At 41.1% G+C, this 16,206-nt stretch overlaps 2 protein-coding genes across 3 annotated transcripts; one reads left to right on the top strand and one right to left on the bottom strand.

Annotated features, from left to right (window-relative positions):
• The first annotated feature begins 288 nt into the window (after nucleotides 1-288).
• smarcb1a (SWI/SNF related BAF chromatin remodeling complex subunit B1a) lies at nucleotides 289-8,010 on the top strand. The gene is made up of 9 exons (XM_085426405.1): nucleotides 289-424; nucleotides 2,335-2,446; nucleotides 2,931-3,060; nucleotides 3,807-3,944; nucleotides 4,603-4,730; nucleotides 4,816-4,982; nucleotides 5,066-5,256; nucleotides 6,844-6,975; nucleotides 7,546-8,010. Exons 1-9 carry the CDS (start codon nucleotides 341-343, stop codon nucleotides 7,583-7,585), a joined length of 1,122 nt encoding a protein of 373 aa, XP_085282531.1. The 5' UTR covers nucleotides 289-340; the 3' UTR covers nucleotides 7,586-8,010.
• Nucleotides 8,011-9,484: 1,474 nt separating this feature from the next.
• LOC146658018 (derlin-2-like) lies at nucleotides 9,485-15,677 on the bottom strand. Of its 2 annotated transcripts, XM_085426403.1 has the most exons (7): nucleotides 15,540-15,677; nucleotides 13,600-13,665; nucleotides 13,438-13,511; nucleotides 13,245-13,338; nucleotides 12,228-12,423; nucleotides 11,964-12,054; nucleotides 9,485-10,480 (listed from the first exon to the last, which is right to left on the bottom strand). In XM_085426403.1, exons 1-7 carry the CDS (start codon nucleotides 15,669-15,671, stop codon nucleotides 10,378-10,380), a joined length of 756 nt encoding a protein of 251 aa, XP_085282529.1. In that variant the 5' UTR covers nucleotides 15,672-15,677; the 3' UTR covers nucleotides 9,485-10,377. The 2 variants fall into 2 exon arrangements, with proteins under 2 accessions (XP_085282529.1, XP_085282530.1); XM_085426404.1 differs by lacking the exon at nucleotides 13,600-13,665.
• Between the last annotated feature and the right edge of the window lie 529 nt (nucleotides 15,678-16,206).

Here is a 16,206-nt window from a genome sequence, read left to right as displayed (position 1 = left end):
TCATAAAGCTGTTTAACACACTCAAAAATGCTAAACATGAACTCCTGTGTAAGATACAGGAGGTATGATTATTACCATGGTCATATTTAGGGTCTTCTTTTGTAAAATGTAGCATTTTCATAGCATGTCAATGGAAAATTATTATTTCATTTATTTTTGTGTTTTTTGGGATGATTTTCGATGCGGTGACACCTAAACAGAGCTGTTTAAATTGTCTCACTAAACATAAAAAAATTCAAATAGGCTGCTCGACGCGTATGTTCTACGTCATCTAACTGGGACAGAACGAGCTCGTCGTCACGTGCGCCTGCGCAGTGGCACAGAGCTTTGTTATTTCAGTATGGCGCTGAGCAAAACGTTTGGACAAAAACCGGTAAAATTTCAGCTCGAGGAGGATGGAGACTATTACATGATCGGATCGGAGGTCAGTATTTAACGTATTCGACAGTCTGTTGTTGTAAATATATACGTGTTTGAACGGATAATGCCTCGTTTAATCTGGTGACCAATCCGTTAGCTTATCTTAGCCTAGCATAGTTTAGCTAACGACGCCAGTAGCGCTGAAGCTCATTCATTGATTTCAGATCTGTTGCTAAATAATTTTAGAACCTTACCACCGGGGAAGAAAGTCCACCTATGTTCTGGTGTTTCAGATTGACATTTAACTTGAAAACTTGCACCCGGATGTTTGCTCGGTTTCTGCTCCCGAACTGCTAGTAATCAGCTGGGTAGTTAGCGGTGTTTAATATAACAAAAGAGATAATTTTACTCGATTTGTGTCGTTTCTGGGTCTGTAATTCAAGATGGTGTATCACCTGACACTTCACAGTGTTCTTACGGGTTTGTTGGTCTGTTCGGAGATACGTAGCTTAAATGAACGTCGCACCGTTGTAAAATTGTAGGGCTCATTGTTGGCAGGGCAGGTGTTTTCCAGTACTTTTCCTACATCCTACCTTTCCAGCTTTTAGCTAGAAACATCTTCATGAACAGTTGCAAGTTTGTTCTGGAAGCTTAAGATTTTTCTGCATTCATGAAACAAGGCCTTTAAAAACGTGTCTTTAACATGCACATTGTAGGCTGGAAAAAAAGCAGCTGTTGATAATGCATATTTGTTTTCCTGGCACAAATGGAGGGTAGAAATGACAAAAAAATATCCAGAGAAATGGTGTAACTACTAATTGTCAGTCAATCAATAGTCCTGATTGAATTTAATATTTACATATTTAGGGATCATGACAGTTTGGTGACTAAAATGACAGAATGGGGCTGTCATTTCATTTAATGATTGCATTTCACAATGAGAATCAGAGACTTTATTAATCCCAGAGGGAAATTGAGTTGTCCATATGTCTGTTAGCAGCAGGAAGGAATGACCTCCTGTAGCGTTCCCTCAGACAGCGAGGTTGAAGGAATCTGTTGCTGAGAAAAAATTGTGTTTATCAAACGAATACTGTCTCTGTTATGTCTCAAAAGGTTGATTCTGTTCATCTGGACGTAGTGTTTTTAGTTGGAGAAATGTTTTGTCACTCATCCAAGTGACTTCTTCAGTCTCAGCTGACTGCAGGTTTCCCCAAACGTATAAACAGCACATTTGCACAATAGCCCACTGAATGACCAATGGGCTGTGAGGTGAGTGACGAAATGTTTCTCCCACTGAAAACGCTACGTCCAGTTGAACAGAATCAACCTTTTGGGATTTACTGGATGATTGAGCATGCATCAAGACAGTCTCTGTTATCTATTCCTTTGTTAGCCATTAACCAACATATTGTTGGTTAATTTAACAATGGTTTTAAATTATTTGAATGCAAAACGTGTATTAGTTGTCAATACCTTATATCACCATATTGCTGCCTTCCTGTGTTTTACACTTCCTTTTAGGTTCTGGCACACAGAAATGAGCCAATTCCTGTTTATAAATAAAAAAAATAAAAATAAAAACATCTGTAGAAGTAGGAAGCATGCCATTACAAATCCCAATAACATACATATACACCCCAGTGTTATGCAGAGTGAGAGAGCATCATTATTTCTACCTGTGGTTTCTGGTTGGAGAATAAATCGAAACAGTCCATTTCCTGCTGCTATATTTACTTTTGCACTGTTCAGCAATAATGAGACCTGAATCTCTTTTGGTTTGGCGTTACTCTGGCATATGAACAACCCGATATAAGGGCAGGGCATAATATATTCCCCATAAAAAGTATAAAATATACAAAATGCACTACAATACAAAAAAACTTCTTTTTTTTATAGTAAGAAATTACCTAAATGTGAAAACTTGTTATTGAGATTCTCTTCATGATCGCCTTGTCCATGTCTTTGTTTGTCCAGGTGGGAAACTACCTTCGCATGTTTAGAGGCTCCTTGTATAAAAGGTACCCGTCATTATGGAGAAAACTGGCGTCGGTAGAAGAACGAAAGAAAATCGTGGAGTCATCACACGGTCAGTAGAGAAAAGCTCGGTTTCCTCTGAGGGTCTTTCCAGATTTATACAGAAATTGCTTGCAGTCCAGCAGGGGGCACTGAAGAGGTAGAACACAAAGAGTCTGAGTCAACCAAGCTGAACTTCTGCTTACATTTTATTTTTTTCTCACAGCACTCATAATTTGTCTAAACTGAAATAAAGTGACACTTATGTCATTTAATCTTTCTTGCATTGAATGTGATTTTGCCCACAAAAGGATTTGTGACAGGACCAGTACCTTGATGGTGACAGTTTTCCAACAATAACTCATTTAAATGTCAGAAGTGTTCATGTTCATCTGTTTGCTTTTGCAGAATTACAGATTGTAATCTTTTTTTATTTACAGATGTGGTGAAGGTTATGTAATCTGACACATTGTTTTATTTGTTCCGCTCAATCTCACCTTCAGTTCATTGGCTGCTGCTTCTTTGTTGATTTGAACGACCTCTTTCTTCTCATTCAGACCATGGCTACACTCAGCTGGCCACCAGCGTGACCCTGCTGAAGGCTTCTGAGGTCGAGGAGATTCTTGAAGGAAATGACGAAAAGTACAAAGCGGTTTCTATCAGCACTGAGCCTCCCGCCTACCTCAGGTACCCCCATTACTTATAAAATTTACAAAACAGGACAACATCCCCTACTGTGTGTCATTATAATTTTAGTTATTTATTTGTTAGAGATGAGAGATCTGTTTTCAGTCACGTAGATAATAACACAAAAATATAGATTATGTTTTGGGTGAATCGTGTGGACGTAAATACATAAATGTGTAAATAACACCTTAATATCTATTATGGAAACAACAAACAATTGCATTAAAAGAGGAGAGGAGAGCGGTCCAGTTCAGAGACTACCCTTACAAACAGGAGGAGAAACTATCCGGAGAGACCGAGAACACTGGCTGTAAACATGCTAGCTTATTCTTTTAACATGATAATCCTTTGACTGACTCACTTTTGAAGCCATCCTAAAGTGGCTGTTAGAGGAAGTGCTGGCACTTCTGTCATATTAGCTTTTTCACTGGTTTTTGCTGCGTTTTTATAAAGATGTGCTGCACCAGGTATGCTGATCCACTTGTGAAGCTGTGCTCTTACAGAGTTTCATACACCTCCTCCTGCCTCAACCCTGCAGATAAGAAAATCTAGTCAACAAGGAGCTAGAGCTGTCATTTGTTTTGTCTGCTAAAAGGCCTCAAGGACAGTCGAGTCCTAAAGCTCCATTTAGGCTAACCCTTTCCAGGCCTCCCGGATAGGAGTCAATTCCAGAGACTCCATTAAATACATAACATCGCACTTTATTTACTTTAGATCCTAATCTCTCTGTGTTTGTCTCCCGCCAGGGAACAGAAGGCAAAGAGGAACAGTCAGTGGGTTCCCACGCTGCCCAACAGTTCCCATCATCTGGACGCCGTGCCCTGCTCCACCACCATCAACCGCAGCCGACTGGGCCGGGACAAGAAGAGGACCTTCCCCCTGTGGTGAGCATCGAGCTGTTGGAGAGACTGAAGAGCATTTAGTATTGGAGTGCACGAAAATCAACACACATTCTCTCCAGTAGAAGATGTTATACTGTGGATCTCTGGCTAAAGTTTCTATGTTTTAATAATAATAATAATAATGGGATTCCTTCTTAATATCTTTGATTGTATCTGTCAAATACAGGTCATTTAAAAAGGAACATAAATAAACACAAATAAATAATTGTGAGGCAGATTAAAACAGATTTTAAATAATGTATTTCCAATAAAGTGAAAACATGCATTTCTTTTTATTTTTGGTACATTTGACTTGTGCCGATTGATGAAAAGAGCAACACATCTTCTCTTTTAGCAAGGATAAGAAGGGTGATTTTTCTGTTTAAAGTTTTGTTATATTTAATGAAAAGGTTTTATTTTAATATCTGTTATGAATAATTTCTAATAATATTGAATTTGCATCTTCAGTGCTTAATGTCGTTGCACACAGAAGCAGATCTAACGAACTAAATTTTAGAGCAAAGACTAACTTACAGATAAAAGTTTTATGTTTAAAAATAAAATCGATCATTTATATCTTTCAGACCATCCGGATATTTAACTGTTGATTTTTATTTTCTTTGGTTATAATTTCTTATTTCTTGGGGTGGTTCTTTCCCAGCTTTGATGACCACGATCCAGCAGTGATCCATGAAAATGCCACTCAGTCCGAAGTCCTCGTTCCGATCCGCCTGGACATGGAGATTGAGGGGCAGAAGCTCAGGGATGCGTTCACCTGGAATATGAACGGTAACGTCACCACATCCTCTCAGCTTGGAAATTTAGTAAGTCAGCACGAGACTATAAACTTGTTCTCCTTTCCTGGAATTTACAGAGAAGCTCATTTCACCCGAGATGTTCGCTGAGATCCTGTGTGACGACTTGGACCTCAACCCGCTGGCCTTCGTCCCCGCCATCGCCTCCGCCATCCGACAGCAGATCGAGTCTTATCCGACAGACAGCCTCCTGGAGGACCAGACGGACCAGAGGGTGATCATCAAGGTGATGCTCACTCCACGTAAACGGACGTGTTCATACCTGTAGCACAGAAAAGTTTACCCAGTCTTCTTCTCTTCTTGTTCCAGCTTAACATCCACGTTGGGAACATCTCTCTGGTGGACCAGTTTGAGTGGGACATGTCTGAGAGGGAGAACTCTCCAGAGAAGTTTGCCCTGAAGCTTTGCTCTGAGCTCGGCCTCGGCGGCGAGTTTGTCACTACCATCGCCTACAGCATCCGTGGTCAGCTGAGCTGGCACCAGAGGACGTACGCCTTCAGGTACGGGATCACAGAGGCAGTCTAAGCAAGGCGAGAAAGCAACAGAAGATTTGTTGGAGAAATAATTAGTTTTGGTATTTAATAAATATCTGTCTAATAGTTTGATAAAATGATTTTATTCTGCTGAACATTACGCATCCATGAGCTGAGGATGTGCGGCGTTTCATCACAGAGCCTTCATTGAAAGCTAAATGTTGTAAACGCCAATTCACCCGACTTGGATTTAAAGATGATTTCAATCCAGTTCAGGAGATAAGGATATGCCTTTCTTTACGTATTAATTACTTACAGAACCCTGAGGTATGTATAAGTATCCCCTGTGAGGCTTCAGACTGAGTCAGTATGTGACTCATGCAAAGCTGCTGTAGTTAAGTCAAAGGATAAAAAATATAGAGGTGGAAATGTGCAGAAAACATAATATAAAGCTGAAAAGACCATAGTGAGCTGATAAAACGGCACCTTTCCTTCAAAATGTAATTGGTATGTCATTTAATACAATTTATGGGAAAAACATTAACATGATGTTATAGGCTGTAGTGTCATTTTATGACCTCCTGACAGTTTCCTTAAATCCAGAGGAGCAGTGAACAAAATTCCCCCAAACACTGACACGTGAAATTGAGGACTTCCTTGATAATGTGGTATCCAGGCTGCCTGCAGCTCGTAGCCAAAATGTATGCGTACCCTTTCAACAGTGTTATTTCGTGCAGTTGAATGCTAGGAACCCTGCACAGCAACGATGTGCACTTACTGGGTAATTTCATGAGTTGTCATCTTTACAAGTATTACATTTATTTTCTGATATTTGAAAGTCTTTAGTTAAACTCTGAGCTTGCAGAAACCCAGAGCAGCAGATAGTGTTGAAATTTTTGGGTGTGTGTTTGCTGTTGGTGCAGTGGCCATCTGGCTGCGACCTTTGACCGGTCAGAAGTGGAAGGGTTTTGGATTCGGGTCTCTTTGGGTGGGTGCATTTCCTCTGCCCTCGGCTGAAATGTCGCCGCCTGTCTGCTGCCATCAGACGAGAAGTGATGAAATGTTTGAAACCCAGACGGCAGCGCTGATCTCTGTCACAGCTGGACTTCAGCTGTGGAAGAACTACTTTAGGACCGTTTGTTTTGCTGCTTCTTTCATGGCAACGAAGAGTGATTGATGAAGTGTTTTCACTGCAAACAGTGCAAAGAAGAGTCACACTGAACAGAGTTCAGCATCAGGGAGTGTGGTAACGAGCTGCTTCTGCCAGCGGTTGCTCACGACGGCGGTCAACAGTTACAAAAACATGAGTTCAGGCCGTTTCGGTGCCTCATCTTCTGCTTGTTTCTACATCAGTTTTCGACTTCTTGTGATGTTTTTAAAATATCTGCAAAGTCAGGAATGTTATTTGTTTCATGATCAAAAACATGACAAACATCGTAGCTGCAGAAAACTGTATTTAGTTGGTGTAACGGAAACTGTGTCCGGTACTCGTCTTTGAACCTCATGACTGGAAAACATTTAAACTCAATGACATCACAGTGTGAGCTGCAGCAGGAAGCGGTCGTTGTAGTAAAGGAAACTGAATTAAAGTCTCTGTTGGTTTTTCTTTTGCAGTGAAAACCCTCTGCCCACAGTGGAGATAGCAATCAGAAACACAGGTGATGCTGACCAGTGGTGCCCCCTGCTGGAGACGCTGACAGACGCAGAGATGGAGAAGAAGATCAGAGACCAGGACAGAAACACAAGGTGGGTGTGGCCTGTTATTTTAAATCATTATTTGATTAGCTGGAGAGAAAAAAAAAAAGGAGTCGGCTGATAAACTGAATCAAATAAACTCCAGAACGTGGATGAATGATCCAACCTCATCAACTGAAAACGAGACATCACTACATTCGATAGTTTGGATTCTGTCCCTGTTATCATGCAGGCTGACGTTGGCCAGCATCAGCCTGGAAAAAAACACCAAATGATCCAGAGAGGAATCAGAAGTCCTGATGTTGAGTGTAGTTTTTCCATTAAAACTAAGCAAAGGTTAAATGCTAGTATTTATTTATTTATTTTTTACAAGAATATCTTGCAGCCGTTAACGGTCCCAGCTTTTAATGGTGGTTTCTTACATGAATACAAGGTCGCTTTAACCCTCACGTTTGTCTTCGTGTGTCTTGCTTGAAAGACTTTTCACCGATGGTTAAATTTCAGCCAAATTATTCTAAATGTGAATATTTTATTTCTCTGTTTTGAGAAAAAGAAGTGTGGATTAAACAAAAAACCTTTTTGGATACCTCTACTGATGCTCTGTTCTTCTTTGCTGCACAGGCGAATGAGGCGACTCGCGAACACGGCTCCTGCGTGGTAAACAAAGCAGCACTGGTGCCCCCTACTGGAACAGCGCTCATACCATCGCAGTATGACATCATCTCGGTTTGCAACATCGGCCGTGAAGAAGCTCCTCCGTCACAGGATGGAGGGTTTTCCTGCTCTGCCCGGACCTCCGTCAGCTGTTCCCCATGTTGTTGTTATTTTTTTATGATTAATATTGATAATTCTGTTCAGTTTGGCAAAGACCCTGGTAGGAAATTCGCCTCCTTTGTGTTTCCCTTTGACACTCAGCGTGGAGAAGCTGCTCTCTCACTTTGACCACTGACTGTCTTTACCTGACCACAGAGGGAGGGAAACACACACACCAGTCTCAGATAATATATTATGTTGTGTTTGTTGTCTTTTTTTGTACATTTTAATAATTCTTAAAAAATAGTAATAAAAAAGACAAAAAACAATAAAGCACTTGGTATTCTGTTTAGTTTATCAGTGAGTTTGCTGCTGTTATTGCTATTAAATCAAGTTATTTTGTTGTAGGTTTATATAAAGCTGAAATTTCCCAGGCATCGGCTTTAATTGAGTCTCCTTAAAAAGATGGAGCGAGCGATCATTTAAAGGATCATTACAGCTTGTTTAAAAAGTCAACATGCTTCTCATTTATGTCTTTATTGTGGCTCTGTGGGTTCTGCATGCTCTCTGTTGGAGAATTTCAGGGTAAAAGGAGCCAAATGGTGCCAGTCTCCCCCCCCAAAAAAATAATTCCTAAAAAATTCCCTATCAATCAGTTCAAATTGACTGTAGCTTAAATGTTTTCCAGTCATGGTTTTAAGGCCTCTCCTAGATGGTCGTGGGCTTGTCCAGCCAGGACGGCTGCATAACATAGAAGATTATCTATGTAACACTTAATGTTTGGAGTTTCTATCCAAAAAAACCCATAAAATTCAATTTAAAAAATTAATTTGGAGATTTCTGAATTATTCCCCAAATGTCCTTTCATGTGGAAAGCTTAAAAAAAAAACCCTACTGTAAACACAAAATTCAAACCAAAAAACAGTCTGACCCCTGACTTGATACTTACGAGCAGCACTGTTGCACAAGATGATGAAGTGCTTGTTTTGTTGTCGGGGTCCCACTGAGGCTGGTTGCTGTGTTGTTGTGCTAAGCAGTTTCCATTTTGTTCCCAGTGTTTGAGTCACAAAGGCGGTGGGTGAAAGTGCAGCGTGTGCAGGCGGCTTTCAGGCCGTCGGCAGTTCAGTCAGGCAGCAGCAGGAAAGCAGAGAGCAGAGTTACGGGTCAGTCCTGCTCCTTTCACTTCGTCCTCACCTGAGATTACACATCTGCTTAATAAAACGAAAGCAGGAGGTCAAAATCAAGATGCTCCACAGTTCAAATTACAGATTTGACAGGGGCCAGAACCAGCCTGCTAAAGGGGTGTCAAACATAAGGACTGGGGAACAGAATCTAACTGTCAAAGACGCCAGTCCGGCCCACTGAGCGGCTTTGGAAAATATGAAAGAGTGCATAGATTTTTAACTTCTGGCTTTATTTAAAGTTTTACAGCTTTTCCTCGTATGCATTTGTTTTACCTGGCCTTAAAAAGGAATGAGGCTGTATGTGGCCTAAATGCGTGCGACACCCCTGATCTAGATAGTTTTTCTCTTGATCAACAGTGTTTTCATTTTTGTTTAGCTCAAAAGATTATTTAACAATTCTCGACCATCCATTTTCTCCTCCTAGAAATCAGCTCAGGTAATGTTTAGAACATTAAACTTGCATGTAGGCACCAATGCAAGTTTTGTTTTGGAGCCTTTTTTCCAATAAAGACTGGACATCGGTAAGAGATGTTGTCATTAAACGTGTTTGCGGCGTACCCTGGACTCAAAATCAGCTTTCCCAACTATAAAAAGAATAAAACCAAGATCAGAAATTCACTGAATTGGTATTTATTGGTAAAATAACAAAAACAAACTTTAAAAAGAATTATTGCCATTCTCCTAATTTATTTGCAGTATTGTAACAGAGTTTTTCCTGCTTTTTTAATTTTATTTATGTAATCGGTTCCATGTGTTCATCATATAATTTTCAAATTTTGTGTGATGGTAGATACCAATAACAATGCGAGCTGAGGAGAAACCATATCGAGTAATACATCATATATCATATCATATGAAAGGGCACGGAGAGAGCTGTGCAACAGGCTTTTTATTTTTTCAACATGACGCTTGCAACGTCACAACGATGCTACAACAGGCTGATGCCATGATACTGTAAGAAAAACAGGCTGACATCAGCATGTTGGAATAAAAACTTCATGAAACAATGTTTCAGTATATCCCTCGCCCTTCGGGGGGAGTTGCACTCTGGGTGCTCTTGTTTTATATTTGTGCTCATTTCTCCTTTTCCTGCATCATGTGTGGAGCAGACTGAGGTGAAATATTAACTGATGACAACGCGGTATGTTTGCCATCAGTGTAAGAAAAATCCCAAACAATTGTGGCATTTAACCAATGTCTCCTTACTGTTGACCTTATTACAGCGTCCCTCTGACTGAGCTCGTCATCCACATCATCTCACTCAACCAGTTTGCTGTGAAGTATAAAACCTGCACATGTACAGAGTAAAGCTGTTGGTGTAGCAAACTGTGGACCCTCCATGTCCATCCATAGTGAAAAGTTTTCAGCTTGTTCTTCCATTTCTGGTCCTTTTTTCTTGTTAAGGCAAATGAAATCTCTGTGGTTACAATACGCTGAACAAAGCTAAATATTCAGTCTATACAGCTTTACAGTCCTGTGGCGGTCTGTGTCTGACTTTTCACAGCTCTCTGGGCTCTCAGTTGTGTTGCTCCCCATTCGGCTGCAGGGCTCCACCCTGCTGCTGCTCCTCCAGGAGGGGACGGTAGTCTGGGTCCTCTGGCCGATCAAACATGGCCCGTCTGTTAGGAGAGAACAAAACGACGCTTGTGTTCATTTTCACCTCATACCGTACCGTGCAAAACTCTTGAGTCACCTCACATTTCTTCATATTTGGATTCCAAGGAGTCAGACTTTTTTTATTGTGCCTTATCTTAAAGTGCTGTTGTCTAGTCCTTGTACCTGACCATTTTAAGGTTTCTCTTTGGTTTGCTAAGTTACTTAACAATGACGTGCTGAATTGTTTAAGCATAAAAAAAGCACAAAACTTAAGGCACCAATGTTGTGTGTACATATAACCCACAACTTAGCAAAGAACCAATTGTAAATGTTATCTTTAGGCATTTTGTTACTAGCAGTCTGTTACAAAAACACATAATTTGTTCACATCTCTTTGACTGAAAATGTTGCAGTTTTGGAGGCATAAAACAGAGTTCACTAACAAGATGATTCCCAAAGAGCTGAAAACACATCTCAGCATGGTGTGCAGTATGTCCATAAAAAAAGAAAATCTGAGAACACTGAACAAGTGAACAGTACCTAAAAGTCATGTATTTAAGGAATTGGAAAAAATACAGCAAAGACCTGACACGGGACGTGAGAGATCTGATCCTTCAGTTGATCATTTACTGTTCACTGAAGCCTCATCGGAAAAGCAATTCTTAAGAATGGGAAACAGGAAGGAAAGTCTGAGGTATGCCGAACTACACAAGAACTGTGTGTGTGTGTGTGTGTGTGTGTGTGTGTGTGTGTGTGTGTGTGTGTGTGTGTGTGTGTGTGAGAGAGAGAGAGAGTGTACATCCATCTGTAAAACATGGTGGAGGCTCTGTCAGGGCTTGGGCTGCATTTCAGCCAGTGGTGTTGGGAATTTCGTCAATAGTTATGGAATTATGAATTCAGAAGTAGGATGTTGATCCACCATGCAATACCATCTGAAAATGCATGTGATTGGCAGCCTCATTTTTCAGTATGGCAATGAACCCAAACACACAGCCAGTGCAGTATAAGCATCCCTGGACATAAAAAACAAAAAAAACAAACACATAATGGAGCACTGTCAGTCTTGGTTTGGCCTCCCGAGACCCCGAACCTCAACACTGAAGCAGTGTGGGATCATTTTGACAGAGAACAACAGAAGGGAGAGATTTGGATGTCCTTCAACAAGCCTGGGAAACTATTCCTGAAGACTACTGAAAGAAATTAAGAGAGAGCTGCCCCACAGAGTTCAGACTGTCATAGAATAAATGTGGTCATTCCAAATACTGCCTTTCAAGCTTGTTATAATTGTACAAACACTTTTGGCTTATATGCTGTATTTCCATGTATATTTGCACGTTTCAATAAATTGCTGCACCAGTTTCCCATTTTCCTAGCAAAATATAAAAGGTGTATAGGTGGTATAACCAGTATTGAGACCGAGTTTTCAGACTGTGCCTCGACTGGTCATCTCTCTAAGAAAAGAGTTTCCACATGTTGGACTTCAGCTGAATAAACACTGGTTCTTACAGAAGTTCTGGAGTCATCAGCAGCTTCCTTCCTCCCGGCTGGTTTGGAAACACATCTTCAAGGAAATAGTACATGTGACCGACACTGATACCTGAGGAGAGAATAAAGTCAGACACCCGAATTTCAAATAAACTATTGGATCGGATAAGGGGAAGAATTAGTTAGTCGGTTGAGTCAGCCGGTCTTTTCCTAAAAAGCGCCTTTTGCCAACCATTCATGTTAACTGGTGTTAAATGAATGAGCAGAATTCGAGTCGTCTCATACCAAGCAGGTCGACCACGATGGAGTTCCCGAGCAGCAATGAAAATCCCATGAGCACCCAGGGAAGAAACGGGGCCTGAAAGTTCAGGAGGCCGAAGAAGTTCATACGTATGAGCGGATGTCTTCTACTCCACACATACACCAGCATGATGATAAAGGCCTGACCCAGGAAGAAGATGTTGGCGAACAGACCGAACAGCTGCGGGACTTCAGGTTAAATAAAAACATTCACCTATTCATCAAGAGTCAAAGTTTAAGAGGACAAACTAACCTGAACAGTTGGAGCTTTAGTTTAAGAGAGAAAGCTATTTATTTGAAGAAACAGGGTTTTATACATCTGTTAGTCAGACAGAACTGGAATATAACCCCACAGTAGCTGATTAAGCTAAACAAAAAGAAGAAACAAGTTTTTCCATCTCATCTCTGCAGGTAGAGACAATGTTATTGTTTAATGAATGCTAAACCCTCCACAATAAAAGCCAAACTATGACATTCCCGTCATTCCAGCAAACCATGTTACATGTTTATAGCAGAATTAATCCTGCAGTTCAAACTCCCCATGAAACACAGCATGACTGCATAAACCTGCACAATAACTGTTTAACAACCACCCAGAGACACGTCTGTGGTAAACCCACTCACAACAGCATCATTAACCTGGAATCTGAGCAAACTGCTGCGCATCATCAAAAAGAGGTGCACTCTTGTACAGCGACTGACTTTACACACTTGGAGCCTGCAGACGTCTGCGGAAGTCTCTGACTGACATTTCTGATCAAAGTGGAAATAAGTCTTAAATTATCTGTGGAAAATCTGGGAACAGGATTTCACAACTAGTTTGGATGCCGCCAATCCAGGCAAATTACACAAGTCGACATACAGTGGGACTTTCAGTGACAGAGAAGAGAGCTTGTGTTAAAGTCAAAGGATCTTATTCCAGATTTTCTTCATCTTATGCCATCCCATAGCTGTGGTTGTTTACCCATCACTCATCCTTCGCCTAAACACGTTAAAGGATACAGTGATCACGATCCCTCCAAACAGGAACATGAAAACAAAGTCCGCCGTCCTGCCCCGAAAACAGCCTTCCTCCAGCATCCGACAGTATCGATAGCTTACTTTCAGTTAAGGTCTGCTCAGCTCTGCTGCAGATTTCACCATAATGTGAGCTTCAATTCGGTAAACTTTCATATTAAGATACAGAAAAAGATACAGAAAGATGATGTTGAACACGAAACTAAATCCGAGAGAGCCGAAGAACAGGAAGCTGGTTATCAGGCGCCATATCTGAGAAAGAGAGGGAAGAGGAGTGTAACAGTGATGATATAACACATAATTAACTCAAAGTTTCAGTTAAATAGTTGGTAAATGGTACCTGGTATCTCCTGATGATGAGCTCTGGGTTAAAGTAGAGCTGAAATGGGCTGATGAACTCAAGTTGCTAAAAAGTAAAATACAGCCTAAAATTAATTAATTCTGGGTAGCTTGTATGATTATTCGCTATAACTAACTGGAAGTTCACTTAAAAAGTCCTTGATGTCATTACCCTCTGCAAAACCTTCACCACCACCAGGGGGCAGCATTTTACCAGCAGGTGTGTTGAAAGCTTTTTAGATGTTTGCTGCTCTTCTTTTACCTTTTGATAATTGTTCTATACCTGGTCTTTCAGCTGCTCCTTTTAGGGGTTGCCCCAACCAATCATCTTCCTCCATCCTATCCTAGCCGTAGCATCTGCTTCTGTCACGCTTGCCCTCACATGTCCCACTTCACGAAACCCATGGATCATTCATTACTGTAGTGCCCCCGTTTTCCTGGCAGCTCCATCTTCATCTTCATATCCACTCTCCCTGCTCTGCACATGTCCAGCTTTGCCACCTGTCTTTTGGTCAGTGCCACTGTCTCCAAACCATATATCGTATCAAATCAGGTCTCACTATCATCTTGTAAACCTTCCCTTTCACTCTTGCTGCAATCCTTCTTTCACAAATCACCCCTCACACTTGTTTTCACCCACTCCACCCTGTCTCCACTCTCTTCTTAACCTCTTTTGTGCACCATCCGTTGACCCCAGGTATTTAAACTCATCTACCTTCGCTACCTCTACTCCTTGCAGCTTCACTGTTACACCTGTCTTCCTCTCATCCACACACATGTATTCTGTCTTGCTTCTGATGACCTAGTGTATTGTCTTACTTATTTTTTCATTGATTGGACTTATTTGTATTTCCTTCTGATATCTGTACCTGAGCTGAGGTAACGCAAAAAAATTTCCCCATCGTGGGATCAATAAAGTCTTATCTTATCTTCTCAACACTGCTCCATAAAAAACTCTTGACGCAAACATTACATCTGTAATGTTCTTTGTTAGCCTGTAGCCATACTACTACTCGCTGATTGTCACCGCTCTCCTTAGCCTAGCTTCTCTCTCCTTCCCATATCAGTAACAGTAAACGTCTTCTACATTTCTGGTCAAAAAGTCCACTTCCTTTTCCCCTAGACACCCTCTCTTTACCTGCACAGGTATGTCATCTGGACCAAATGAAAGCAATAAAACTGTCATTTGAAAAGAAGTGCCACGCAGGTGTTTGGTGTATCCTCTAGACAGAAGATCCTCTCACTTACTCCTTACTAATCCTCTACTTAGTTCATTCATCAGCTCCCCAGAGTGCCCCCTCCATCTTCTCATCACACTCCTTTCTTCACTCACATCCTAACCTGCTGCACATCCTTTCCAGCTCGATCTCTCTGCCTGGCCAATCAGTACAAGTCCTTCTCTCCTTCCTTAGTATCCAGTGTCCCACACACCTCACTGTAACCAACTTTTTCCTTTGAATATTTTCCCCTTTCCTCTGTCTAGAGGAAACACCAAACGCCTGCATGGAACCTCTTTTCAAATGACAGTTTTATTGCTTTCACTTTGAAATTATTTACCAAGTTCAGTGGTAACACATCAACTGATACTACAGGTACTTTCTATTACACGTGACTTGCTGTCACTTCATATCATATTAAATAATAAAGTACTTCAGATATAACCACGATCTCACTGACACTTTCTACATGAGGAGGCTACAACTAGATTCAACACTTGTGTGCTAAAAGGTGCCTAACTTTACCACTCAAGTGTTTCCATAACTTTTACTTAAAGTGCAGCAAGTGCTTAGATCTCCTGACTAAGACTCACAATCTCACAGTTAAAATGTTGTAAGAGTCCAAGAATAACAAAAGGCAACATCTCTAATTTGCACAGTTTGAGGACAAAACAGGTTTTCCCCTCTGATCGGCAGATTGTAAATTGAAGGATTTGTTTCTTACCACAGCAGCAGTGGTGAGGACACAGGCGGTCGTGTACGCTCGGGTCACCACAGGGATCTGAAAATACTCCTGAGTGAAACTGTGAGCCATCCCTGCTGCTGCTGCTGCTGCTCCTGCTTCACTGTCAGCCATGATTTACTCCCCGAGTGAACAGCACAGGCCACGCCCCCTCCCACCACCTGACAATCGCATCCACTCATCAGCTCTGGTCTTTAACTTTAAATAACTTTATATAAAAGCATACATGACCATCAGGGAAAGCTCAAGTGAACAATTTAATGCCATTCTGTGTTGTGCAACAAACTTGCACTGGACACAGAGGTCTGCAATCCACATCATGCTTTATTCCTGGCAAACACACAGTATTAGAGTTTGGCTTCCCTACCCTGCCAGCATAATTTCTAATGTTTGTTGTACTTTTGGTCGGTCTTTCCCAGATGGAGTTTCACTGGAGTGATGTAAGATCCCTGACTTGCAGAGAAGGCTGCTTCAAACAAACTCCAGCAATATTATTTAAAATCCTTGTGAGGAGTTTTTAAGGCTTGCATAAGCACAAAAATGTCAGGCTGAGTTACGGGTTAAAACTGTAATTACTTTTACAGAAATATATCTTATAGAATGTGAGTTTCTGTTTTAAAGTGTCTGAATCAGTTTCTGAGCTTGAATC

The sequence above is a fragment of the Rhamphochromis longiceps genome, linkage group LG12 (genome assembly GCF_057381845.1).
Source record: "Rhamphochromis longiceps isolate RC_006_pf linkage group LG12, R_longiceps_female_GT1.1, whole genome shotgun sequence".
NCBI classification, from domain to species: Eukaryota; Metazoa; Chordata; class Actinopteri; order Cichliformes; family Cichlidae; genus Rhamphochromis; species Rhamphochromis longiceps.
Note: the sequence above shows the minus strand (reverse complement) of the source record. Positions and strands in the feature narration are given on the sequence as shown.

What these genes read in the sequence shown, in the direction of transcription:
- smarcb1a (XM_085426405.1), top strand. Translation starts at nt 341, where the DNA reads ATGGCGCTGAGCAAAACGTTTGGACAAAAACCGGTAAAATTTCAGCTC. An exon ending in GTTCACCTGGAATATGAACG is followed by an intron (nt 4,731 to 4,815) that starts GTAACGTCACCA and finishes TGGAATTTACAG; the next exon opens with AGAAGCTCATTTCACCCGAG. An exon ending in GACCAGGACAGAAACACAAG is followed by an intron (nt 6,976 to 7,545) that starts GTGGGTGTGGCC and finishes TTTGCTGCACAG; the next exon opens with GCGAATGAGGCGACTCGCGA.
- LOC146658018 (XM_085426403.1), bottom strand. Translation starts at nt 15,671, where the DNA reads ATGGCTGACAGTGAAGCAGGAGCAGCAGCAGCAGCAGCAGGGATGGCT. An exon ending in TTGGAGGGATCGTGATCACT is followed by an intron (nt 12,424 to 13,244) that starts GTATCCTTTAAC and finishes GAAGTCCCGCAG; the next exon opens with CTGTTCGGTCTGTTCGCCAA. An exon ending in CATCGTGGTCGACCTGCTTG is followed by an intron (nt 12,055 to 12,227) that starts GTATGAGACGAC and finishes TTCTCTCCTCAG; the next exon opens with GTATCAGTGTCGGTCACATG.